Source organism: Microtus oregoni, unplaced genomic scaffold (assembly GCF_018167655.1).
Source record: "Microtus oregoni isolate MIOR12 unplaced genomic scaffold, Mior012 000000F_ref0000247, whole genome shotgun sequence".
NCBI lineage: Eukaryota > Metazoa > Chordata > Mammalia > Rodentia > Cricetidae > Microtus > Microtus oregoni.
This window is the reverse complement of record NW_024543059.1, coordinates 6,192,400-6,219,769: the sequence shown is the minus strand read 5'-3', so window position 1 is coordinate 6,219,769 and position 27,370 is coordinate 6,192,400. Positions and strand designations below refer to the sequence as shown.

At 45.8% G+C, this 27,370-nt stretch overlaps 1 protein-coding gene across 2 annotated transcripts in view; it reads right to left on the bottom strand.

The window, feature by feature from the left end:
- Positions 1–21,217, bottom strand: part of Me3 (malic enzyme 3) — a 154,755-nt gene extending 133,538 nt beyond the window's left edge. Inside the window, exons 1-2 of one of the 2 annotated variants that reach the window (XM_041654647.1) lie at positions 21,034–21,217; positions 20,489–20,686 (exon numbers count right to left, since the gene is read on the bottom strand). In XM_041654647.1, the coding sequence (XP_041510581.1) occupies positions 20,489–20,671 (183 nt within the window). In that variant the 5' untranslated portion in view covers positions 20,672–20,686; positions 21,034–21,217. The other variant, XM_041654638.1, reaches the window with a different exon arrangement.
- Positions 21,218–27,370: the final 6,153 nt, after the last annotated feature.

Sequence of the window (27,370 nt, the reverse complement as noted above, 5' to 3'; positions counted from 1 at the left end):
GATAAAGGTCACTGGAGTGGGATGCATGTGGATACAAAGTGCAATACCTTAGGTATTTGATCTGGGGCTGTCGGCTTAAGAGAAGGAAGGAGGTGGAAGAAACTGTGAGTTTGGTGCGCTGAAGAACTAGGAATACACGGAGATGTCAGCTAGATTGCGCCTCCGCTTCAGACGAGCCATGAATGGTGTCAAGCGCTCTGACTTTTGTAGTATAGGAGGAAGAGAGTCATAGAAACCTTTCTTAGAAGGTGAGGTGGGGGGTCATGTTTTTAAGATCATATCTGGTAGAGCACCCTCTAACTGGAAGTTGCTAGAGGTAAGTAGAAGTTGAGCCATGAAGTGGGAGAAACTGGAGACAGGGAAATGAGTATGAAGAACCTGGAAATACCCACAGGAAGGAAGGAGAGGGTTCCAAACCTTCCTAGGCAAGCACTACGTGGGGAGTCTGATGATACCAGAGGCTGGGCTCGAGATGCAGAGATGGTAGTGAATTCATGTGTGAATGTGTGAACACATACAGGTGTGCACAGGTGTGAACACATGCACAGAACCTGCTAATTCACTCTGCGTCGACTGTGACACCGTGGTCTGTGTCCTGACAGGAGCCTCTCTGGCCTGGCTCCGGCTTCCAACAGATGGTCTCTTAGGTATGTTGTGTCCTCTTGTTCCTCTGACACAGCAAACCCAAGTGGCTTGGCATTTCCAGGACAACCTCAAACCCAGAGCTAGAGGTGATGAAGTATATATAGCCTGCAAAGTGGTGCCCCTGGGAACTTCCTCTTCCTCCCAAACACTGTAGTGTCGGCTGTGTGGCTTTGCCTAGACCCAGGCAGCACAGCCAGGGGCAGGAAGCTTGGGTGCAGGACAACTGTGTTCCCTTCTGTAAACAGACTTCTAAATTAACACGTGAAAGGAAATTAGCATTTACTGTGGATTTTTTTTTTTAAAAAGAAAAAAAAAAGAAAGAATGGTGATGATTCACAGCACTCATTGCAAGGAATAAAAACAAGTTAAATGTTTATGGCTTTATTTTATTTTGAAACTGTTCTTCAAAAAAGGACAGAAAAAGTAGGGTAGACTGCCTCTGATTTACAGTGCAGGTGCTCATGACGTTGGATCTCTGATTGTCCAGGCTCCGCCTCCTGGGTGCTAGGACTACAGGCTGGTGGTACTGTGGATTAAAGCCAGGATCTTATGCATGCTAGGCAAGCATCCTATCCACCCAGCTACTCTCCTAACTCAGAGTTCCCGAAACTCTTACTAATACAATGTCAGTGTCTGTAAAAGGACCAGAGGTTAAATCAGACTCATTGGGAGCCTGCTATCCTTTAGATGCCTTGAGTGAGCATTTCAGACAGATGTTACCACTTTAGGAGGCTGGGGATGTCCACCTTCTTCACAGACAGGAGAGTTTGGACAGGAATGATCAGGTAGCTCTTCCCAAGCCCACAGAGCCAGGTTGTAGCATGTCAGGATACAAGCCCAGAACCCCTGGGTTTCACAGCCAGGGCAGCCTCCCTTGCTTAGCCCACTTCACTCCATTAGAATATGAGAGGCTGTGCTCCCAAATATGGCCCGAAAGCCCCCCAGGAAGTCGCTAACAGAGTGCACTCCCTATCTCTAAGAGGACATTACATTGAAAGGAGCATTGGCAATGACTAACCTGTCACCAGCAAGCGACTTCCCCAGGTGAGCCTGAGAGTGAGCCCACTCATCCATAGTTAGTGTTTTCTTTCTCTACTGCTTAGCATGGTGCCTTGGAGGTCAGCTGCTTCCTATAGAAGTCTGTTGCTATTGTTTTCTTAATCATAAAATTCCCATTCTTGCTAAGCCTGAAAGAGAGCTGAAGAATGAAGACCTTTCCTTTAGCAGTGGAAACACTTGGGCCGAGTCTCCCTAGATAATCTATATCAGGAGAAGAAATAAGGAATGATCCAATCGCAGCAGAGTGCTTCTATTTATAATCAGTGCTCGGTGTCTTGAAGCACGAAGCTCCATCCAAGGATAAACACGTCCCCACAGGTTGTTGTCCCGCTGGCCTGAAATACACATCTCAGCATCTGAATCTGGACTGTACGGGATGCCTGCACAGCAAAGGCTCAGGGACACTGCTTGGGGGAGGAGCCTGTCCTGGAAACTGAATCTGAGCTTTCGGCCAGTCTGCACTCAAGTGAATGTCCTTTCAAAGGAACAAGTGACTTACAGTCTCATTTACGTGAGTCTTGATGATTCTGAGCAGAAATCTATTGTTTTCTTTAAATCGAGAGTCTAAAGGGATTCAAAATGAAGCTCCACACTTAGGCAGGAGGCTTCATTAAAAGAAACCAGGATATTCTCTCCCTAAGTAGGCAATAAACAGTTTCCCAGTTTTACATAGCTCTAATCGCTACAGCACCAGGGTAGTCCAGGGCAGCTTGCAGTTAGGTGGATGTGGAGGAAATTGACGGAGCTGACCTGATTCTAATCAGAATTCCCCTCTAGATTTGTGACCAGAATATGGATTTGGGCAGAAAGAGTTGGGGAGGCCAGAATTGACCTGAAGCCTCAGGCCCAACCTCTGCCAAGAACAGGTTTCCAACGAGGTTTCCATCATCCCCTCGCTAGCAAGAGATGGGCACAGTTAACTATATAATCACCCGACAGGTCCTTGCTGGAGGAAAAAGGGACAGCAGTCAGATCGTGTGATAGCCCTCCAGGGCCCAGTCTGACTCCTTCTAGGTTGTCTCCTTGTTCAGAGGAGAATTTATGCTTGGTGACATCCTGGAGCATGTTGGATTCTAGTGTAAGAGGCAACCAGAGTGGATGGAGGAGAGAGGCCAGGGAGCTTTACCCGAGTTCATGCTTTTCCACACTGACTGTGCAGGCTGCAGTCTGTGTGTGTGTGCACGTGCATGTGTGTGTGTTTAAAGAAGCTGTCTTATGCTCCTGCAGGGTCAAGATTCACTAAAGTAACAAGCTCACATTCATACTCCACAGTCCCTTGCTCTGACCCTGGTTGGCTGCAGGTCTCCACCTCGTTCTTATCCCTCTTCCTCCCTCACTGTCGGACATTCTCTACATTCATTTATGCTTCCAATAACATGCAGCCCAATGCTTCTTAGCGTATTTCACTGACACGCCTTTTTGCTCAGCTTCTTTTCTTGTCTCCACCAGTGATGAATAGTCCCAGATACATCATTCCCTCTCACCCAGTCCCAGGATCTCATCTCCAGGATGGTACCCCTTTCCTCAGCTTCCCATTGGGAAACATGATGATTTTCTAGCTCCCCAGAGGTAGGCATCATCATATTAACAATTAGGGCATTAGTAAGGCACACATAATGACCCATTCTCTATATTATTGGTGTCAATGGAAACAGATGTGGAAAATACACAGAATGCACGATGACATATGCCTATAATCACAGAACTTGGAAAGCTGAGACAGGAGGATAGAGAGTTGAGGCTAGCTTGGGCTACACAGTGAGGCCACAACTTTCCATCCTCAATTAATGTATGCACTATATATATATATATATGCACACACACAAATAGGGAGGGAAAGAGAGCATAATTTTTAGTAATCTTGATGCAATTTTCTGGATGAAATACTATGCCCTTGCATCAAGTAGAAAATATGAAAGTAAAAGAAAATTTTTATTTTCACTCCCCTAATAAGAAAATAATAGTAAAACTAATGAAATAGTATAGACCATTATAAAAGAGAATTATAACACAAAAATAAAGGGGACTGCTATGGAGAAGGTTATTTAACAAAAATATTAGTATAGCATCTCTTTCTGAGTAGGCTGATGGAAGCCACACTTCTCAGGCAAATCATAAAAGCAGCATTTCCCCGTGTACAAAATGAATCCTCGGGTTCTTCACATCTGCTGACCATCAGCTAAATGGAAGCAAACACGTTTACAGATTTCCTTATTCGAAGCCACAATGCCATGAAATGTTTATAGTGTTAGATTCCATTATAAAATGTTCTTTTGAAGGGGGTATGAATTAAAGTCAACCACAACAGTCTTACTCTACAATGAGTTACACACTATCAAAGACTTTGGAACCCATGGTGTTTTTAAAATCAAAGATCTTGTGCAATTGCAACTTGTAAGACTAAAACACCAGAGTATTTTATTCTGGGAAATGTTTCATCGCTGAACTTTCTGTGTTGTCTAGGCACAGTGGTTAGAATCATACCATGTGACACACAACCTTTTCTAGATAATACCAAAAAAAATGCATGAAAAACAGAGATGGGATCTCTATTTCTCGTTCTCTTAAAATTTGACTTACAAAAGATCTTTAAACAGTCTTTTACTTAGGCAAATAGCTGATACTTGGTTGAAGTCGCCAAGAAAATCATTCCTGCAAGCTTCTGACTTTCTATTTTTGTTCTCCAGGAACCATGGTTCATAAAGACAAACTAGAACTTGGCAGAGAGAAAGGCAAGCTAAACTTCAATCCGATGGAGAACATGACAACACTTGGCCTGTGGAGGCCTAAATTTGTGAAAGGTTCATATTGCATGAGCCCTAAGTCCTTTTATTATACCCAAGTCCTCTGAAAAAATAGAGAAAAGTTGTGGAGGGGGGAGTGCACTTTTAATTATGAGCATTCTTTCCATTTTCCTTTGTCTCTGTGTACATCCATGTGGGGCCTCTCTCTCTCTCTCTCTCTCTCTCTCTCTCTCTCTCTCTCTCTGCATCAATGTAGTCTAGAAGTCAACTTGGAGTATCATTCCTTGTGTATCATCCATCTTGTGCTTTGAGATAGTCTTTTATTGTCCGGGAGCTTGCCTGTACCATTAGACTAGATAACCGTAGAGCCCCAGAGAGTCTCCTCTCTCAACCTTCCCATTGCGGGGACTACAAGAGCACTTTACTGGGCTACTATGATGGGCTACAAGAACACACCCATGTGCTGGATCTTTTCTTTTAAGATGGGTTCCGCGGATGGAACTCAGGTTCTCACACTTGCTTCTTAAGTACTTTCTCATGTGAGCTGTCTCCTTAGTTCGTCATTCTCAGGGAAAGAAATTGCTTTTTTGTTTTTTCTCTCCAGTAGCTTGAGAAAAAGAAGGAAGTTTGTAAACAGAGATTGCACTTTGGTTTTACAACTGCCCGGACCTGAATAATGTCATAGAAACTATATTAATTATAACACTGTTTGACCAATGACCTGCTCACTATTTCTACCACCAACATAAAGGTTCCTTGGACACAGTATTAATTATACATTTTAATATAACACAGAACACATCAGACAGTTGTACTTTATGAACTTGCAAGGGTGTTTCTTCCCTGAACTCCAAGCTCCTTGAGAATAACTGCCTTGAACCCTGCACAGTGCTGGTAATACTTCAGGTGGTGCACAGGTGATGGTTGAATTTATCAGCAAATGGTCTCAGGGAATTTGGAGTGGAGTCTTTACTGATTTTCTGCGAGACCAGGGTTGTTGTATAGCTGTTTCTTTTTGAATTGAAACCTTTTTCTCCCCAAAAAAAAGTGAGGCTCAGAAGACTCAAAAACTAAATGAAACATACAAGGCTCAGAAAGCTCCTGAAATTTACAAGATCCACAAGGCCCCGCCCTGTGATTATATAAATAGTAAATAATTACTGGGGGGGGGGGATGAGTCTCTGATTGGCTAAGCTGACTGAAAGCTGTTCAGGGACACAGCTGTTGTGGGTCATTACCCATTCTGGGTGGGCTTTTTAATGATGCAGTTTCCTTTGAGGCATCCATGTGCCTCTATACATCTTATTTTTTTTACATGTTTATCTTCCCATGTTTCTGTTTTGTTTTGCATTAATGAGATCTCAAAGACAGTCCACAAACTATCAGACAGCTGAGCTCTCATGTCAGTCTCTTCTGTGTCTTTTCAAATTTAAGCTTGTTTTTTTCTTTTCCATGGTTATTTTGGTTGATAACCATTCCTATAGGTAGACCCCCACATGTGCTTCTGTAAGTAACTCCAACAAATTCACTGCTTTGCTAAACTAGGTTTAGGTGAAATAATTCCTTTGGTCTGTCAGGGCTCTATCTGAAGAGTGCTGATTTGAGTGAAGTTCTCTCCATAGGCTCATATAATTGAATAATTGGTCCCTTGTTGGTAGAACTGTTTGGGAAAGATTGGGAGATTTGGCCTTGTTGGAGGAGGTCCATCACTAGGGGTGAGTTTGAAGTTTTGAGGTTTCAAAAGACTCATGAAATTTCAGGTGTGTTGTCTACCCCAACTGTGGATTAAGATGTGAGCTCTGAGATGTTCCTATCGCCATGTCTTTGTTCTACCATCATGGACTCTAACCCTCTGGAACCATAAGCCCAGGCAAACACTTTCTTTTGTAAGTTGCCTTGGCTATGGTGTTTTATCACAATTGGAAAGTAGCTAAGACACTGGAAGGACTGGATTTTCTTTCCCTTGTGACCAGGAAACTCACACAAGGGGCAGCTCCGTCTTCTGGGTCCTAATGTCTTCCCTAGGAAGCAAGGATAATGCACTCAGAGGCACTTCTGTAGAAATCAAATGAAATGACCGGTCAGGAATCCCTTCATGAGCTCTAAGCTGGGCTAAAACACAAATGTGCTATTTCTTTATTAGTATGGGCTACGTATGTTGATGAAGGAAGGGGAGCAACTGCAATAAATTAGTAGGCAGTTGGGCCTAGTGGAAGAAGAAGTCAATGGACGTATGACTTTGAAGGCTATTTCTTTTTTTTTTTGGTTTTTCGAGACAGGGTTTCTCTGTGGTTTTGGAGCCTGTCCTGGAACTAGCTCTTGTAGACCAGGCTGGCCTCGAACTCACAGAGATCCGCCTGCCTCTGCCTCCCAAGTGCTGGGATTAAAGGCGTGCGCCACCACCGCCCGGCTGAAGGCTATTTCTTATCCTTAGACACACACACACACACACACACACACACACACACACACACACACTCTTTCTCTCTCTCTCTCTCTCTCTCTCTCTCTATATATATATATATATATATATATATATATATGTTGCGGGAGGTCCTCCCGCTCCTCCAGCCTATAGCTGCTGAGATACCAGCCCATTGGGGCGTGGTCTCTCTCTCTTTAAAAAAGTGGCCACTTCCCTCTCCTCTCTCTCTTCACTTCATGCTCTGCCGGCTACTAGACTCCCTTCCTGGTTGTGTAGAGGGCTGACGGTGATCTGTAAGTTTTTTCCCCTTTAAATAAATACCGCCCTATTAATCATAATTCCATACTGGTGTGGCATTGTTTATGACTTACGCCTTCATATATATATATATATTTCTCTCTCTTATTTACCTTGCTTTTTATTTGTGTGTGTGTGCGCACATGTCCACATGCACATATGTCCCATGACACACATATAGTGATCAAAAGACAACTTGAGGCAGTCAGTTCTCTCCTTCCACCATGAGCACGTCTGTTGGACTTTCCCCAGGCCTTAGGCAGTGTCTGTGGTGCCAGAGACATGCAAGGAGAAGCTGCTTCCCACTCCCGTGAGAGCAGGGGTGATACGGGATTCCACTCTGTATGCTATGAATATGTTTTATTACCATTGGTTAATAAAGAAGTTGCTTTGGCCTATGACAGGGCAGAATATAGCTTGGTGGGGAAACTAAACTGAATGCAGGGAGAAAGAAGGCAGAGGCAGGAAGATGACATGTAGCTGCCCAAGAGGCAAGATGGGAGGTAACAAACCACGAGTCTCGTGGTAAAATATAAAATAATAGAAATGGGTTAACTTAAGATGTAAGAGCTAGCTAGGAATACCCCTGAGCAGCTGGTCAAACCGTGTTATAGTTAATAAAATGTTTGTGTGATTATTCGGGTCTGTGTGGCCGGGAAACTAAAGAGCAGTCTCCTTTTACACTGTGGATGACTCAACTCTGCTGAGTGGTTTTCAAAGCCTGTTTCTAAAAATGGCTGCTAATGGGTTTTTCTCAGCACCAACCCTGTCTCCTCCTATTTCACCAAGCAGCAGCTGTGTTGCTATTTGCTGTCCCTGTGACCTCAAATGGTTTTACCAGTCAAAACAAATAGCTATGGGCAAGAAGAGATAAAAAATAAAACGAAAGAGATAAGAAAGGAGCGTCTGACAGGAGGGCTCAGCTTTCGGCCAGTCGTTTGTGCTCTGTCCCTTAGGTCATGTTAGTGCAGAGAAAAACAGAAATACGGAAAGAGTTACAGTTGGGAGCAGGCTCATTCATCAGGGCGAGCTCTGAGGAGTGGCAGCAAGAGCCACGCCAGCAGGTGCTTCAGTATGAAGTGCATGGCGATGATTAATATTCATGTGTTTCCTTGGAAATGAAGACTATAACGTACTTCTGTGTATGTCAGCAAAGACTTGGTCCAAGTTGGTATTTTAGGATGGCAGGCAAAATGCTCCTTTTTTTTTTAAAGGAGAGGGTATGGGTTTGATCCCTAGAAGTCATATAAAAATTTCAAGCACATGGACGCACTCCTGTAATTCCAGTGCTAGTGAGGGAGAGACAGGAGCATCCCTGGCTTTCCTCTCTAGTTGGTCTGCCTGAACTAAGGAGCTCAAGGAGGGACCCTGCCTCAAAAAATCAGGGGTAGAGTAACTGAGGAGGACACCAAGTGTCAACTTTGGCCTTCACACACATGTTCATATACCTCCCTTACACATATATACAAGCACAGGCACACACACACACACACACACACACACACACACACACACACACACACAGAGAGAGAGAGAGAGAGAGAGAGGGAGAGAGAGCGAGAGAGAGAGAGATTAAAGAAAAGAAAGAGACAGCTGTAGCTTGTGTCCCTGTCCACCGCTGACACCCTAGGCAGGATGAATGTGGACTCCTCTCCTCTAGAAATTCATCTGGAAAATGATCAACAAGGCTAGAACAGTGTCTTCCCAAACACAAAGTTCCAAATACAATGGCCACTCAGTATTTTTAAAAAATTCTCATCCTGAATCCTGACAGAGGGAAATGCCCACTTAAACACACATGCACACATACGCACACGCACATTTTATCACCCACAGCACAGCCTATGTAGACTCTGCTAGGATGGAACAATCCCCAAACTCTCTGTTAGCAATATAAGTTGGGCCAGCTGGGCCCAGTTTATCTGAGTTTGAGGCAATATTTCGACTTTTATGTCTCTGAACAGACATCACAAACGTTCTCTTATCTGTTGTCTTACTGTTATTGTCTCCTGAGACTGGGAATGTTATAGCAACGAGGAAATAGAGATCCACCCAAATTTGAACTTTGAAAATTTGATTTTGTTTATAAAATGTTGCTTATCAGGTGCCCAAACATTGTGATCAAAGTTCTAAGATTGCTGGAGGCAGCACCATCTTCAACACCAGACTCAATTACCAGAACATCTTCCTGAATGTCACTCGAATTTCTACTTCTAGAGACATTTTTACCTAAGTTTCTTTCAGACAAATGCCTAGCTTATGGGCACATAGGCTTCACAAAACACAAATTATCAGTGAATGATCTTGCCTAGCCTGCCCCTTCCTTGACCCACTTCTCTTCCAGGAAGTCTGCTACGCCTCTGAGAACAGGTTTGCTGCTTTAGCCTTCCCCTCTTCTGGGTTGAATTCTCTACACAGGCAGGGGCCAGGTCTTGACTCTTTCGGTATCTGTGGTGCACAGAGAGCTTGCATTGTGTTAGACATGCTAAAGATGAGGGCTACCTGAGAATTAACTGAAGGCTTAGAACACACTTTAGATATGGTGTTTCCTTTAATCATTAGAACAACCTATCAAGAGGGTACATTTTATTGGCATTCCCGTCATAGATGAGGAAACGGTCTCAAAAGATTTCCAAAGCCCCTGAATCTAGTAAACGGCAGTACTGGATTAGAATTGTATTCATCCATTTTTAACTGCTATACCTAAACACCCGAGGCTGGGCACTTAGAACTTTATGGAGTTTTATTTGGGATCCAACATATGGGGGTCATATATGGCGGATTTCTTATTAAACTGGTCCTCAGGTAGTACGAGGCATCATGTGTCAAGAGACATGTGTGTGCTTGCATACACATGCAAGTATTTGTATCCTTAGGTATCTGTCCATCTTCTTATGAAGACATCAGTTTTCAGTTCTGCAGGCTCCACCATGACGGTCTTATCTAATTCTAGTCACTCCCCAATGTCCCTAACTCTTGATATCACACGGAGTATGCTAAGGATACTGTGTGGTTTTGTGTGTTAACTTGACCCAAGTTAGAGTTATAGGAGGAAGGAGTCTCAGTTGAGAAAAGGCTTTGATGAGATCCAGCTGTAAGGCATTTTCTCTATTAGTGATCATGGAAGAGGGCCCAGCACATGGTGGGTAGTGCCATCCTTGGGCTGCTGGTCCTGGGTTCTATAAGAAGGTAGCCTGAGCAAGCCAGGAGAGGCAAGCCATTAAGTTGTTCCCCTCCATGACCTCTGCATCAGCTCCTGCCTCTGGGCTGCTGCTCTGTCTTGACTTCCTTCAGTGATGAACAGAAACGCTGAAGTGTAAGCCTTTCCTCCTCAATTTGCCTTTTTGTCATGGTGTTTTGTCGCAGTGATAGAGACCCTAACTAAGACACTTCTTTCAGTAAGCTGTTTCTGGTCAGGTGTTTTGTTATAGCAGGGAGGAAAACAGCTGATACAATAATGTCACACAGTTCTCTTGAAATATGGCCCATTACAGGCTACTCAGTGTCTGTCCATCCCATCCCGACAGTAATGCGTTGCCAGCCTCTTAGGGTCTCGTTTAACCGGCTTGCCTTCCATCACCTTCACCGGCCAACTCTGAGGCGTCCTTTCACACCAGCCCCCAAAACGCTGCCACAAGAGCATTGCTGCACCCCCTTTCACACTCTGTACAGATGCCCCCCTCATCACACTTACCCAGCTGAATGAAACTGTCTCCGAGTCCTCCCTGCTCCTCACATGCCCCTGTCTTATCCTGTAAACTCTATAAAGGCAGAAGAAGAGCTGTGTTTACCATGACTTCCTCACTGTTTAAAGTGGAAATAGGACTCATAAAAGGGCTAATGATGAATCTAATACGGAAAAAGTAAGTTTGAGTAGAAAGACAGTTATCACATGTACTCACTCATAAGTGGTTTTTAAACATGAAGAAACCAGCCCACAAATCACAACCCCAGAAAACCTAGACAACAATGAGGACCCTAAGAGAGACAAACATGGATCTAATCTACATGGGAAGTATAAAAAGACAAGATCTCCTGAGTAAACTGGGAGCATGGGGACCTTGGGGGAGGGTTGAAGGGGAGGGGAGAGGCAGGGAGGGGAGCAGAGAAAAATGTAGAGCTCAATAAAATTAAAAAAAAGAGTAAGTTTGAGTAGAATTACACATCCTTGAGAGTAGAAGTCACTTAGTGATATTTAAGGTCCCCTCCAACTTCAGGATTCCCTATTTCAAACCAAACAAATGGAAGTAATAACAACCTAGTGGCCACACAAGGAAACAGGCACTACATTCGTTATTACCATGGGACAGCCGCAGCTCATCAGGCTGCATACAGTAAGTCCCAAGTAAGAGGGATCTTGGATGCTGGAAGACTGGTGCACACACTGGGTGCAGGTGACATGAGTGCGCACACTGGGTGCAGGTGACATGAGTGCACACACTGGGTGCAGGTGACATGAGTGCGCACACTGGGTGCAGGTGACATTAGTGCGCACACTGGGTGCAGGTGACATTAGTGCGCACACTGGGTGCAGGTGACTGGTGCGCACACTGGGTGCAGGTGACATGAGTGCACACACTGGGTGCAGGTGACATGAGTGCGCACACTGGGTGCAGGTGACATTAGTGCGCACACTGGGTGCAGGTGACATTAGTGCGCACACTGGGTGCAGGTGACATTAGTGCGCACACTGGGTGCAGGTGACATTAGTGCGCACACTGGGTGCAGGTGACATTAGTGCGCACACTGGGTGCAGGTGACATGAGTGCACACACTGGGTGCAGGTGACATGAGTGCGCACACTGGGTGCAGGTGACATTAGTGCGCACACTGGGTGCAGGTGACATTAGTGCGCACACTGGGTGCAGGTGACTGGTGCGCACACTGGGTGCAGGTGACATTAGTGCACACACTGGGTGCAGGTGACATGAGTGCGCACACTGGGTGCAGGTGACATTAGTGCGCACACTGGGTGCAGGTGACATTAGTGCGCACACTGGGTGCAGGTGACTGGTGCGCACACTGGGTGCAGGTGACATGAGTGCACACACTGGGTGCAGGTGACATGAGTGCGCACACTGGGTGCAGGTGACATTAGTGCGCACACTGGGTGCAGGTGACATTAGTGCGCACACTGGGTGCAGGTGACATTAGTGCGCACACTGGGTGCAGGTGACATTAGTGCGCACACTGGGTGCAGGTGACATTAGTGCGCACACTGGGTGCAGGTGACATGAGTGCACACACTGGGTGCAGGTGACATGAGTGCGCACACTGGGTGCAGGTGACATTAGTGCGCACACTGGGTGCAGGTGACATTAGTGCGCACACTGGGTGCAGGTGACTGGTGCGCACACTGGGTGCAGGTGACATTAGTGCACACACTGGGTGCAGGTGACATGAGTGCGCACACTGGGTGCAGGTGACATTAGTGCGCACACTGGGTGCAGGTGACATGAGTGCACACACTGGGTGCAGGTGACATTAGTGCACACACTGGGTGCAGGTGACATGAGTGCGCACACTGGGTGCAGGTGACATGAGTGCACACACTGGGTGCAGGTGACATGAGTGCACACTGGGTGCAGGTGACATTAGTGCGCACACTGGGTGCAGGTGACATTAGTGCGCACACTGGGTGCAGGTGACTGGTGCGCACACTGGGTGCAGGTGACATTAGTGCGCACACTGGGTGCAGGTGACATTAGTGCACACACTGGGTGCAGGTGACTGGTGCGCACACTGGGTGCAGGTGACATTAGTGCGCACACTGGGTGCAGGTGACATTAGTGCACACACTGGGTGCAGGTGACATTAGTGCGCACACTGGGTGCAGGTGACATTAGTGCACACACTGGGTGCAGGTGACTGGTGCGCACACTGGGTGCAGGTGACATTAGTGCACACACTGGGTGCAGGTGTCGGCCCTAAACTAGATAGCCTGGGTTTAAGCACCATTGTGCCACACTGAGCAGAGAGCGTGGAGCAATTCGTTATCTGCCATTTAGTGCTTTTTCCCTCTTCTCTGTGACGTAAGAATAATAACAATGTATACCTCAAAAGGTTGTGATAATGCAGTAAATGAGTTAATGCCCATGAACACTGCTTGGAAGAATTCTGGGTACCCTATGTCTCCTGCAACTGTGAACTGTTGTCGTTGTTGTCTGGCTCCTCTCCATGACAACACGGCAGGAAACTGGCATTACTGACGTCTAAATGGAATCCGCAGGGAGAAGGGATAGGACAATGGACCAAGGTGGAGCTGCCCTACAATGTCTGCCAGGTGCTTTCAGCCTCAAAGTCACTCAACAGATAGCTCCGAAGAGATGCTAATTTGGGTGGGTGAGAAGGGCATCTTTTTATTTTGCAAAAGGATTCAATCGAGCCCATTTTTGCCAGACTTCTATCCTGTAGAGAATGCGGTTGAGACAATTCTTTTGGATGCTCCGTAGTTCAGAAGAAAACAAAACCATCAAATGAGACAAAAAAAAAAAAAAAACAAAAAAAAAAAACAAAAAAAAAACAATCTCGAGTTGCCAGCCATTCAGGTGTTTACTGAATTGTGCCTCCAGTTTCCACTCCTAGGAAAAGCAAACAGAGCTTTGATTTTCTTTTATTCAAGCCCTTCAAAAGCTGATAATCTTTCTATCAAAAACCCTCTCCTCAAATGACTGGGTATATTTTCCTCTTTTCTCTGTCCTTGCGGGAAGAACCGTGTCTTACCCAGGCTGCCTGGCAACCCTCTGCGCACAGAATGAATGCGAGCTTTTAACCACTGACCCCAGCACCTCCACTTGCAGGATTTTCATCACGCAATCATAGAGTGTCCTTTGTGCTCTACTCAGAAAGGCAGTCGAACGCCACCCCAAAGGACTGCCCGATGTACTTTCTCCACATCAAAGGGAAGGGATTGTAAGTAAGCCCTGTCTGCAAACACAAGTGCTCACATTGGTGCCCTGCAATGGCCGACAAATCAGAAGGCCACTTTCCCACCCTCGCGGCGTGACTGGCATTTAGAACGCGGAGGGCGGATAATGAAATCTTGGGTGGAAGTGGCAAAAACGTGGTCAAATAAAACCAATCAGATCATAAACCTCAAAGGGTGCCAAGGCCAAGGGCAACCAAGAGAAACTGATGTAGGGAAACTAGAGATGATCTTGAAAACATGACCAAAGAAACTTTATATCTAGCCAAGACTTAGAACCTTTAAGATGCCAGCTGGCCCAGGTCGGAGGCAGACAGCACATATTTCTGTAAAGGGTGTGCCAGCCATGCGGCTGCTTACGTAATCCAGATATTGCCGTTGACAACTACTTTTAATGTTGGCAGCAGAAGATAGCTAATTATACAAGACTGAAACGAGACGACCGCTGAGAGAGATTTCCACTCATAAATTCCAGATGCATCGACTTCTAAAAGTTAAGCTGAACGTCGTCCACTCAGTTCTAGAAACTTTGCCTCATAGAAACCACTGAAACGATAATGGGACATTAAGGAATTAACACAGAGAAAAAATAAGATTCTTAATATACCTCTGTTACAAAACAGGCATTTCCAGGAGATTACCTCCCCGCCATTTTCCAGACTTGCGTGTTTCTCATAGCAACAGCCATCCCTATAGAGTCGACTTAGCATTGTGCATTGTTGGCAATGGGTTCTGAAATCTTGAGGATGAATATACAGATGCCCATTTAGTAAATGTTCTGTGTTCTCTAGAGAATCAGTCACCTATTTATAGCCACGTGCTTATGAGAAAACACTTTGCAAATCAGCTTCAGGTTCCAGCGACGGTCAAGCTCCTTCCAGAGCCTCTGGCACCTGCCCCATACTTTTTCCATTTTCAGGTATTTGGAACTGAGGCTCTGCCTGCTATGGTAACTTTGAGCACCCATCCTCCACTCTTGAGGCCTTAGACCAGAGGTTCTCATTAATGCTGTGACCCTTTAATAGAGTTCCCCATGTTGTGGTGACCCCCCCCACCATAAGATGATTTTATTGCTACTCATAACTGTAATTTGCAACTCTTATGAATTGTAATGCAAATATTTGATAGGCAGGCTATCTGAGACCCCAAAGCAGTCATGACCTCCAGGTTGAGAACCAGTGCCTTAGAGCTTTCCTTCCTGCGTGAATCCCTCTGCCTCCCTTGCCTGTCTCAGCAGCAGTGGAACCTCTGAGGCATCAGAAGAGGAGGCAAGGACACTGGAGGTACTGGCTGCACCTGGATCTACTTTCTCTGATCCACGGATCTGGGGGAGGGGCCTGCGCTGAAGAAGGGCCCTTTGGTAGAAAGAGAGATGAAGAAAAAGGAGGAATTTAGGGAACCCGGCCGAAGTCACTCTGAATGATTCATCTAGTTTATAGCCATCTTGGCAGAAGCAATATAACCTGAACTTATAAAGTGAGATGCTATGTCTCTTCCTTGGGGTGTTAAGATTATGGAGACAAGGGATTCCTAGGAATTAGAACTTTCTAAAGTGGTCTCATTCTGAGAAAGGAAAAATTTAAGGTCCTGGTGCCAGCCAGAAGGGTGCTCATCTCCCAGCAAGAGATTTTACCCAGTGTTGACCATTTGCAGGGCAGACCAAGGACCAGGGGACAGTGATGTGTCTGTGATGGGCCAAGGATAGACAGGACCACACCTCACCCAGGGCTGCTGAGTTACACTTTTGCTCTCTTTCTAAACGCCAGTATGGGGAGCATGGATCAGAGGGCTCCACTGGATCTATTCATTTGCTCCTCCTCCCCGTGTAGCCACACTGGATAAACACCTCTTCTCTGATGTTCACCACTACTTGCATCTTTTATTGGCCTTCTGGGGAGGTAGGCTATCTTGTCAGGCAGGCAGTGATCAAGTTTGATGCTAACAAATGTGGTAACAATTTGACTCCTTCCTTCATTCTATTTAACTGTAGGTTAAATACCTGAGCTATATCAGCCCCAAATCCTTGAAGCAAAGGAGGGCTAAATCTAATCTGAATAGTAGAACGGTTGTCTAGCTTACAGGAGCTAACCATGATGAGATGAGATATGTAGGAACAAAGTTGGCATTAGTGGGGATGTAGAAAAACAGATTTTAGAAGGTGAGGAAAAATTGACAGACTAAAAGAATGGTAGTTTCAGATCAATATTTTCTGACAGGCTCCCAAAATATCCTCTCTTTGATAGTGGAGAATTTTTAACTGAAGCACTGGTGCTCAGCCAGACGGTTCCCCAGCCCTGTTCTGTTAAAGCTAAGTGTGCATATTACCAAGTTCCAGCCAAGTGGGTTTGACTAAAAATGATAATTAAGTCCTCCAAACAGTGCCCTTAAAAGCAGTGTTTCCTCTTACCCTTGGAGTCTGTGGAGTTAAAGATATGGCCAGAGTCACCATTTTGGACTATCAAACATAAAAAGCCCAGCGAAGACTACTGAGCAAGAAGATCAAGCTTCCTGCCAACTCGCAAACTCCCTCCCAGACTCATTTATCTGATTTGTAATTCTATCTGGTTTAAGTCCCCGCATTTGCAGCTCATTTTGTCAGACTGGCCTGACCTAGTCTAACTAGTACTAATTCTTTTTGCTGTTCTAAGCACATAGCCCTAACATTTCTCAGCTGTTTCAGCACATAACCACATCAGGACCATGAAGACAGGGCAGTATTCGATAGGGAAAGGCTGACTTTTAAACTGTTTTTTTTTTTCTCGTTTCGTCTTGAAATATTCAAACAGTATTTGAGTTTCTATTCCCTGTACCAGCAAGCCAGAGACTTAGCTCTAGGGCAAACTGCACATGAACTCATATCTACTTAGTGATCCACTGTTTCTCTTTCAATCCCGAAGCCTGATTCTCTCTTATATCTGACACTGAGGTCTCAGGAAAGCATATTATTCACGTCACCACTAAACCTCTGCTTCTCCATCCGGCCCAGTCAGCATCTCCTGAACGTGAATGAAGCAAGTCTGGGAGGAGATAACTCCCTCATTCAAGGAGAGGGAGGTAAAGGTCTGTGCTGCTGCTAAGTTAATAAAAAAAAAAAAGGCACTTCAAACAAATTACATGCGTAGGAGTCTAATAAATCCCCCACTGAATGCTGAGGTGATTCTGCTGAAACCTGTGTTTCCCCGGAATCTCAACCCCTGCTGCAGTGTTGGTCACCATCCTGCATACCTTCATGGACCGAAATATGCCAAGTCTGCATGGAAGGCAGGCTGTTTCTGCTCTGTCCTGAAGTATCTCAAGGTCCACCCCGTGGAATGTGTCCAGTCAACAACCAGTGGTTTAAGCACCTGCTTCATTCATTACTTCCTGAAACCTTAAACTCAGGAGATCAAAAACAACAACAAATGAACAAAAACAACAAACAAATGAAAAACTTCAGAAGCAGCAGAAGTAGCATATTGTGAGAAAAAAACCCACTGCTGGTATTATGTCAAAGACGGAGGCTGGTGCACTCTAGGAAATAACAGACTGCTTTGCTGAAAGACTGAAAATCTTGGACTACTAGTATCAAGTAGGTATGTTGCTTCCACAAAAGGCTTTAGTCAATGAGAACGTAGTCAAACAAGAGCTCGGTTGTTAAATTACCACATTAACGTTAACACCTTTGAGGGAAAGGGCAGAGACTCAGATTACTCAAGAGCAAATAGTTACCAACTGTCAAATCAGGCAGAGAGACCATTATCTGACCGGCCAGTCTCTGTCCACAGGAACATCGTGGTCTACTGTGGAAAAGAACTTAGCCACTGTAGAAGTATGCCCAGTGCCGAAGGAAATGGCAAAAAGGCAAACGCCAAGAGGCTCACATTTAGAGAGGTGGATGAGGACGGCCTTCATGCCAGTCACCGAGATGCCAGTGAGACCCAGCACAGACAGCAGGGCCGGCACACAGACAGCGCCAGATCCAGAAGATGGTGACCACGTGACCGCAGCGGGCCTACCCCACCCGGTGAGAAGCCCATCTTCTCTCTACAACTCCACTTCCCGTTCACCCTCCAGGTTCAATGTTATGCCTTTCCTGATCTGCCAGAAATGGAACACACAGTACGACGGATGCAGTGCTAGAGGTGGATTGCGAGATCCCCGAGAAGCTTCTCTAGTGCATTCTAGACACAGGTGCACAAAACACTGTCAGTCTTGGCTCTCAAAGAGCTTGCATGCTAGAAAAACAGTCCGCCCACAGACCTGCCAGCTAACCACGGCATGAAGGACCTTCCGAAGATTCCCATCTTATTGTTTTGTTTTGTTGATTTTTCTACTCTGGGAACCTTATTGCTTTGTCTAACCTCATCACAATTGTCCCATCTGGCGGAGAGAAATCCTGAAGCCTTCCCTGGAGACACCAAATGCTGGGGTCACCAGAGGGAACAGAAGGGCTTATGAGCAGCTCCCCGGAAGTCTGCTTCTTCACTGCAGAAGAGGGATACCCCTGTCCCTGAGCAGCATTCTGGATATCCTCCACTTCTCTAACCAGTGTCAGGCATCTTCAAATATGCGTGTAACTTTATGAAAATGGCAGGCCGCATGCATTTATGAATAACATTCGATCTTTGGTACTTGGGAAGGCAAGTCACTCGGACAACTTACATAGGGGACTCGAATGTTTTTAGGGGTCCAAAACCCGGGACTAAAAACATTATTTTCTTAACTACTTATGAAGCAATAACTTCTTTTTGGTAATGTACACATACATCTAAGGCGATTGTTATAATAACTGAAGCCTATGGTAGTAATATATTACTTTGCACACCAGAATTCTGTCTCTTATATCTTATGACATATACAAGTTTATGGTGGGGGAAATGTATCTCTTCTATTCTAAGGTAATTGGTGTATTATGGTGTAGAAATGAGCCTTATGCTCCAGCTGGCTTAAGTTACTGGTGGTTGTCTTGGAAATAGGAGGAAAACCCAAGCAGAGTCTGTAAGAAGTGGCCTACTCCGACTTCATGAAAGGTCTGCTGTTGAAGCTGACATTACAGAGCCAGGGTCGACCAGAGCAAGGCTGCACCACTCCGGAGTCCCCTCGGTGACTCCCTCCAGTCTTACCTGTAGCCCGCCCTTTAGGTTCCGTTTCTGTAAAGTAACTTTTTGATTGTCTAAAGTCGTTTACACCTTCTAACACAGCCTAAGTGATGCAGACTGATGTAAATACCTTCTGTGCTTAGGAAAGGAGCCTTGTTCAGAGAAACCAAGGTCTCTTTGGAGAGCAGGAGGTCAGTGGGACAGGCAAAGACTGAGCCAAAAGTTTTTTGTTTTCTTAGTTTCTACTAACACTGCAGGAAAAACCCATAGCATGGCATGATTGGCCCCACCACTTAAAATCACATTTTCCATACAGGTTGCCTCATTTGAATTTCACCATCCTGAATCACAGAAACTTAACTTCATACATGAGGATCATTACAATTTTATTTGCGGTAATTGTTTAGCCAGTACTCTGGAGTTATAGTTTAAAATAGTACTTCAAATCCTGTGGTTTTCAGAATATTCACACTAAGCCAGTGGGGTTGGAATGCCGAATCTAGCATCCATTTTAGGCTGAAGAAAGTTGAGCCTCCTAGTTAAAAGTGAAGAGGTGGGGGTGGCGGACTGGTGCTAGTCTTGCTTTTTTGGCTCCTGTCCATCACAATCCTCTGAACCAGAGATACGAACTCCTTCCCGGAGGAAGAGCGTGTGCGTATTTCTAGGTTAATACTCAAGTGTTTGCAGTGGGCTGAACATGCCAAAGCATTAGAGATCTGAATTTGGTCATCTTGGTCAAGCCCCCTTGGTTGTATATCCTGCTCTAGGACCGGTTTGAACGCAGTTCTCGGATGTTCCTTCCAGTCCTAAAATGTTCTATAATTCTAGACCTTTCTTCCAGATTTGCATTCACAAATAATCATCATAATAACAGTGACTGATACTTCTTATCTCGCTGGTGCCGGAGTGTGTGCTAAGAACTCTGCTTCTATTTTCCTTGTAAACCGTGCAATCCTCCCAAGAAGTCTTTCTCTAACAGATACAGAAACTTTAATTCCAGGGGTCAAAGGAACTGTCCTCAAGATCTGCTGGCAATCTGACTCTAGGTCAGAGAGACCTTCGTGGACCTTCACTGGGTCTGTATTGGTTTCGCTGAAGAAATTAATGTCCACATAACCTATCACCTCTCTCCATGTCAAAAGGGAGAGAGGAAGGGGACGGAAAAAGCCAAAACAAATAAAGCAATCTCTGCTAGGCAAAACCAGAAGGGCCGTGGAAGGACGCCAGAGGCTTCTTCCCAGGCCCAGGGGGGCGGGGCGTCCTTCCCTCCAGTCACAGGATCCGATGTCCTACCCTTCCAGACCCGGACCATTACCTTGTTGAGATGAGGGTTCCTGGTGACATCGTATCCGCGCTTCTTCAGGGGCACGGGGCGAGGTGGGCCGGACTTGGAGTGGCAACCCTGGGCGGGCTCGGAGGGTGCCTGGCGCCGGAGGGTGCCGAAGGCCATGCGTGGCAGGGAGGTCAGCCGCGGGCCAGTGACCAGCGCGGCGCCCATGGTCCTGGCGCAGATCTGGAACCAGGGAGAGACCAAGGTCAGGGGTGCCCTCTAGCCAAGCCAGGTCCTGCGCGCCAGCAGAGCGCGGGGGCCTGAGTCAGGACTCCTATTCTTGGAGAGGCAGGGGGCTCCCCGAAGGGTTCAAAGGACCAGCCTCCGCTCCTCCTCCGAGGCCACCTGCTCCAGGTTCGGTTGCGATGCTCCAAGCCTCACCAGGCACCCAGCAAAGCGAAAGCAAGCTCAGAAAGCAGATCCTGTGCGGATGACAGCGGGTGCCATCCCCGCCCCCATGCAGAAGAATGGTCGACTGCGCGCTCCGAGGGGTCCCCGCATTCTCCTTGGTTCCTCCTTCCTTGGCTCACCTGTCTAATTAAAACCTATGCAGTCCCACTGCGGGCAGGTGGGGCAAGGTGCTTTTGTTCCCTGTCACTCTCCCGTCAAAGGCTGCACCGCACAGGCAGCGTGAGCTGGTGGCACAGGCAGCGTGAGCTGGCGGTACTGGTGCGTTCAGGAAAGGCAGTCCCCAAACCTTCCCTGGTGGCACCAGACTTCCCTTAACGATGCGCGTGCGGCTCTTCCTAACAAGACAAGATGAAGCTGGCTTTCTCCCCACCTTAGAGCGTTTGCACATTTTCTCCCTGGTATTTTCCATCCAGAGAGGACTGAATCGCAATGTTGGGTGAGCGTGTAAGGGTCAGTATTCCCTCTTCTGCTTCCACCTTTTGAACAAGATCCTGAACAAGGATGCTGTCCAATATAATAACCATAAGCTTCATGTGGCTGTAAGTTTTCAATACATTCCTCTAAATAAAATACAGTTTACAACCCATTCCTCAGTCGTGGTAAGCACCTTGTTGGCGGTTGAGAGCCCATATGTTTGTGCACATATGCAAAACACTTTGAGGAAAGTCGCTTGGTCCCTAAGTGGGCTCCTAGGAAGCTCATGCTGCCAGCGGCCACAGATGTTAAGGTCACACCTGCACCTTGATGTCCCCCTCTCCCTGAGTTTAAATGTGTACTTCCTCCACACAGTAGTCAAGAGAGTTCTTTCATGGGCAGTGTTTCACTGCGTGTGAGCCGACATCCACGTCTTCAGGAGGCCTTTTGGTCAACCACAGGCTGGCTCCTGCCAACTTCTCACGTTCATTCTGCTCCCCTCTGCGTTGCCTTTTAGGTCCCCGTCCCTTGCTTTGTTTCTCCACTTTCCCCAGATCCCAACCTCTACCCGAGGGCCTTTGCATCTGAGGGCCTTTTGTCTGCTATTGCTTTATGTGGAATGGCATCCTCCGACCTTCCAAAGAGCTTGCAATCTCATCTCTCAGGTTGCCCCTAATTTGTCAACTTGGAGGCCATTATTCTAGTTATTCTATTCAGTGTTGGCCATCACCAGGAGACACACAAGGTTTTCCTCTACGTATAGATTAACATATAGCTATTAAGTCATTGCTCTGGTGGTTTAGTGTCTGCTTCCCACCCTTAAAATACAGGCTTCACTGGGCTATGATCTTTGCCTGTAAATCAGTTTGTCCTTGGGGCCTGGCAGGTCTCTGTTCAATTAAAAAAAAATAGTTGTTTGGTGAACAAAGGTGAGTGAGCACTGTTGATCGGGGCTGCGGACTCTCAGAACGACTGCTGGGTGGACGGTGTGCTTCTCTCAGCCCCCCCTTCAAACCTCCCCCCACTCTCATGCCCCAAGTGCCAAGTAGTCATGATGGTGCTGTCTGGGTCCTCCAGCCTGGGCTCGGGAGCTCGTCTCCTCAAGAATGATGGTCTTCCCTTGAAGCTGTTATCTTCTCTGCTTTAATTTCCAGTTCTCTATCGGAATGATCTGTATTAAACTGTGCTGCTTAGAGCAGCATCAGAACTCCCTGTTGAACGGACAGAGGCCGGGTCAACAGAACAGAGTTTTCAGGTCCCATTAACAGTCTCATCCAATAGAGGGTAAATGCCTGGTTAGGATTATTCTTAGGGTGGATACTTACACAAGCCTGGTAATGGCATTTTAGTTAATAAAGGAAATTTGAGTTAGAGTCTTTATATAGTCTGTAGCCAAGAGCATTCACTTCTTTCAATACTGTTTTTATATCTGCACATATCGCCACCAATTCTCAAGCATCTTGAGGACAGAGATTGCATATGCATGCTTCTTTCTTCAGTAGTTAGGAAAGAGCAAGTGAGCAAAAACTGTTTGTTCAACGAGTATGCCCTTGTTCAACACGATGATCTTTTCCTTGCTTGGGTGTAGACCCAGTCCTTCAAAACCCAGCCAGAGACACAGATACAAAAAACAGAAGGTTTCAAACAAGTAAATATAATTTTGTTTTGTTTTTAGAGACAGGGTTTCTCTGCAGCTTTGGAGCCTGTCCCCGAGCTAGCTCTTATAGACCTGGCTGGACTTAAACTCACAGAGATCTGCCAGCCTCTGCCTCCCAAGTGCTAGGATTAAAGACATGCATCACCACCGCCCAGCTTAAGTAAATACAATTTTTACACTGTCCATTCACCAAAGCTTATAAAGTTTGCTTGGAAGTCTTCCATGTGCCATAACCTATGGCTGAAACCCTCTCTACCCAGTCACAACTCTATCAGTGCTACCATGCTGGTTACAGTGGTGTGCTAAGCACACGCCATGGGGTGCATGGCAAGTCCTCTGAAGTGATTTGGTCTGCTCTCCAGGAGCGCTGACACCACTTCAGTGTCCCATTTCTTCCCTGTGGAAAGGCAGAAAGGAACGGGAAAGGAAGTGGTTCTCTCTGCCAAGGGAAATGGGATGAATATTGTAGTCAGTTGGCATCTGCTCACAGTATTTTTTTGGGGGGGGGTGATGTTCATCACATAGTCACATTGCCCTCTGCATATCACATTGATATCTGCCATAAAATCATGGGTGCTTTCCTGAGGCTCGCCAGGGTTGTCTGTTACTGAAAGGAAGAAACTAGGAACTGTTCTTCGGGACTGACTGGACTAGGTGTCTAACTATAATACTCATTTTGTGGTGAGGGAGCTCGGTATACAGGGTAGGCTCGGAAGCTGCCGTCTGTCACTGCTCCGTGGGTTCTATCTATGCTTTATAGTAACCCCTTTCCTTTTCAAAATGAACATAAGATTTCTGAGACAAAGTTGAGAAGCAAGGGAACATTCTATAACTTTTCCAATTCCATAAAAAAAATCAAAACATCAGCAAGAAACCTTTACGAGCCAGTACGGCAGTCTGTTCCAGCATTAGAGAAAACTAGTGATGCTCCCTGATCTGCCTTGCCTTTCTCATCCCACCAACCGACTTCTGCTGCCTTTGTAATGTTGCTTCCTGAGGCGACAGGGTAGGAATCTCATTCCATCCCCCTGACCAAAGGCTCCATTTCCAAATTCACTTAAGACCGTTGCTTTTCTAGTTAGTACAAGCATAGGGATTTGAGGATTTATGTGCTACCTTACTGAATCGTGACTTCCTTAAAGACTGAAACCACCACCCTACAATGAGGGACAATACTCCAGCTAGAAATCATATCTTACAAAATAAAACCCTAGTGCCAGGAATGAGTTACCTATTTTCGAGTTGGTAACTAATGGGGCCCCAAAGACCCCCAAAACATTACAGGTTATTGCCAGAACTTGACAGTAAGACCTCATTGCTGAAGATACCATATGCTTCTGTCACAGAGCATCAAGAAAACTAGGGAGCACTCAACTGGAGGCTTCGTTTATATCAGTTGGTATTCACGGCTTTAGAAGGTTAACTCTGCGAGATACAGTGATGATCTACCTGGTAAGGTATGTCCCCTGGTGCAATAGTGGTGTAAATGCTATGGGAGGGATCCATTACTTTTTGATTGTTATTAAAGCCTGCTCCATGAGATGGATCCTATACCTGATACTATCAATAAGGCCAGAAAACAGAGACTAGATAGATATGGGTCCTAGAAGGAAGCCTGCTTGTGTTATTGTGCTAAAGGAACGTAATAAAATGACTCTTGATGACATATTGTTTATATACCCTCGGATCAGTGAGCACATCACTCAACCTTCATCAGAGATGCTTCTGCTTGCCATAGATGGCAACACAGAGACCCAGAGTTGATAGATATACAGAGAATAAGCGACTTTGGAATTCTCAGTCGTAAATGGGATGTCTATCACACCCCTCTTCTCAAGGCTCAGGGAGCTATGTGGAAGATGGGGTGGAAAGACTGTAAGATCCAGAGGTGGTGATACCTTCAAGGAAGCAGTGTTTTCCAAACTCAGCAGAGCAGATGTACACACAAACTCACAAAGACTGTGGCAGCATGCATAAGACCCCTGTAAGCAAACACCAGACAAAATTCCCAGGAGAGGGGAGGGTAGATGGGCATAAAGACCCACCCCTGGGCAAGGAGCTTTTGGCATTTGATTTCATCTATGTGAGGAAGAGTCAGTTTTCTTCAGTGGAGTGATATTTGATATTTGAGTCACACTCCAGGGCAGGTCCCATGTCCAGGAGTGGTTGACCAGTTGGCCAACTCAGATTGGATTCCATGAGGTTTGTTTTGTTGGTTTTGATACAGGAAAAAAAGCCATAAAGTTGGGTGAGTAGAAAAGAGGGAGGATGTAGGAGGGGGTGGAGGACGGGATGAATATAATCAAATACATTGTATGAAGCTCTCAAAGGATGCACAAAAATATTACTTAAAAAAGATTGCAGAAGCCATGCACAAGTCTTCGGACCTCCAGCATCTGGGTTGGCACCTGGCTGGCACAGAGAATACACCTGGTTTGTTGAATTTGCTTTGGGCATCTGTCACACAAGGCCTTTCTCCATCTTCACTTCTTAAATACCATCGTCACCAGCAAGTCTCTCACGGTCAGTAAGCGCGTCTTCCTCCTTCATGATCCCCAAATGCCTCCATGCGTGTCTACTACACCGTTAAAGCCGGTCTCTCTTGCATGCAGTTTATTTGTATGCCCTGCTCCTCTGGGTCTCATGAAGGCTAACAGCTTTAGAGTCCATTGGTCTGGATTCTACTAGTGCGTAGTTCATGGGACCTGGAGCATTTTAAGAGACCTTTTACAATCTCACCCTCTTCATGTCAGAACTGAGATCCCACTGCTATTCCTAGCATTTTTGTGGTTTTATTTGCTTATTGAAAGCACTTTACAATACCCTGACATGATGCCAAGCACAGCTCTAAACACTCGAGTCCTCCACTCGAGATTAGAAACTGTAAGGTAGTTAGTTCCATGGAAACGGTGCTGCTAATTTTGACCATTTCCCAGGCTGTCCAGATGTAGGATTCATTCTCCATTCGCTGGCTAGCAGCAGTAAAGTGAGCTTCCCAATTGCTCAACCATGAGAATAAATGACTGGTGTTTGGCAGTAAACTCTGATATTTGGGAGGTCGGGCACTGTCTTAGTTAGGGTTTCTATTGCTGTGAAGACACACCATGACCATGGGAACTCATATGAGGGAAAACATTTAATTAGGTTCTCTTACAGTTCAGAGGTTTAGTCCATTATCATCATGGCAGGACAAGGTGGCGTGCAGGCAGACATGGTGCTGGAGAAGGGGCTCTCCAAGTTGATCCACAGGCAACAGGAAGTGAACTGTGCCTCTCAGTATAGCTTAAGGAGAGGAGACCTCAAAGCCCACCCCCTTACAGTGACACACTTCCTCCAACAAGGTCACATCTACCCCAACAAAGCCACACCTCTTAATAGTGCCTCTCCCTATGAGGCCATTTTGTTTCAAACCCCCAGAGGTACAGTGAATGGATTTTCAATCAATAATATTTCTAACTCAAAGTGGACTTACAGGCCATAAGCCAACTAATTAGTTGTAAGTCAAAGAGCACCTGTTGTAACTCATTTAATCTTATAGTAATTCTATAATTATTCCTTTACAGAACTATCTTTCTGACTTACGCCTGAAGCAGGATCTTGCAAGCCAATTCTTTGGCAACAGGTTTCCCAATAATTTTTGTCAGTGGGGGCAACAGAGGGAGACCGAAGGCTGGAGAGGACAAACGTTCTTTACTCTGTTTCCAGCAGGTCACTTTCAGTTCAAGAGTTCCGTTGTAGCCCATTGGTGGGCATCAGTCACTGATCCCTGAGCGCAGCCTCCTTCCTTAGCAAATGCAGCCTCACCAGACCCTTGCACCCCTACTAATTGGTCTCTTGCTCAAGTGCAGCCTCTCGTGGTGCCAGCAGCTCCTTTCTTTCTTCTTCTTTAAGCTTCTTCCAGTGGTTTCTTGTACCAGGCTTTTTCTTTTAGGCCACCAACCAGCTCCCAAATCATGACACAGAGACTTATTATTAGTTTTGAATGCGTGGCCTTAGCTTAGCTCTTTTCTCACTAGCTCTTATAACGTAAATTAACCTGTGTCTCTTCATCTACCTTTTATCTTTTTCTATATACCTTACTCAGTGCCTGCCTAGCTTCTGGCCTCAGGTGCCTTCCTTGCTCTCTCCTCCTTCTTCCTCTTCTTCTTGAGTGTAGATTTCTCCTCCTATTTTTTCTCTCTGGCTGCCAGCCCTGCTTATCCTTTCTCTGCCTAGCTATTGGCCATTCAACTCTTTATTAGACCCATTGGGTGCCTTAGGGGGGCAAGATGAAACAGATGCAACACATCTTTACAGAATTAAACAAACGCAGCATAAACAACAGGCCCCTTTATACAGTTAAATTAATATTCTGCATCGTAAGCAAATATGACACATGTTTATCT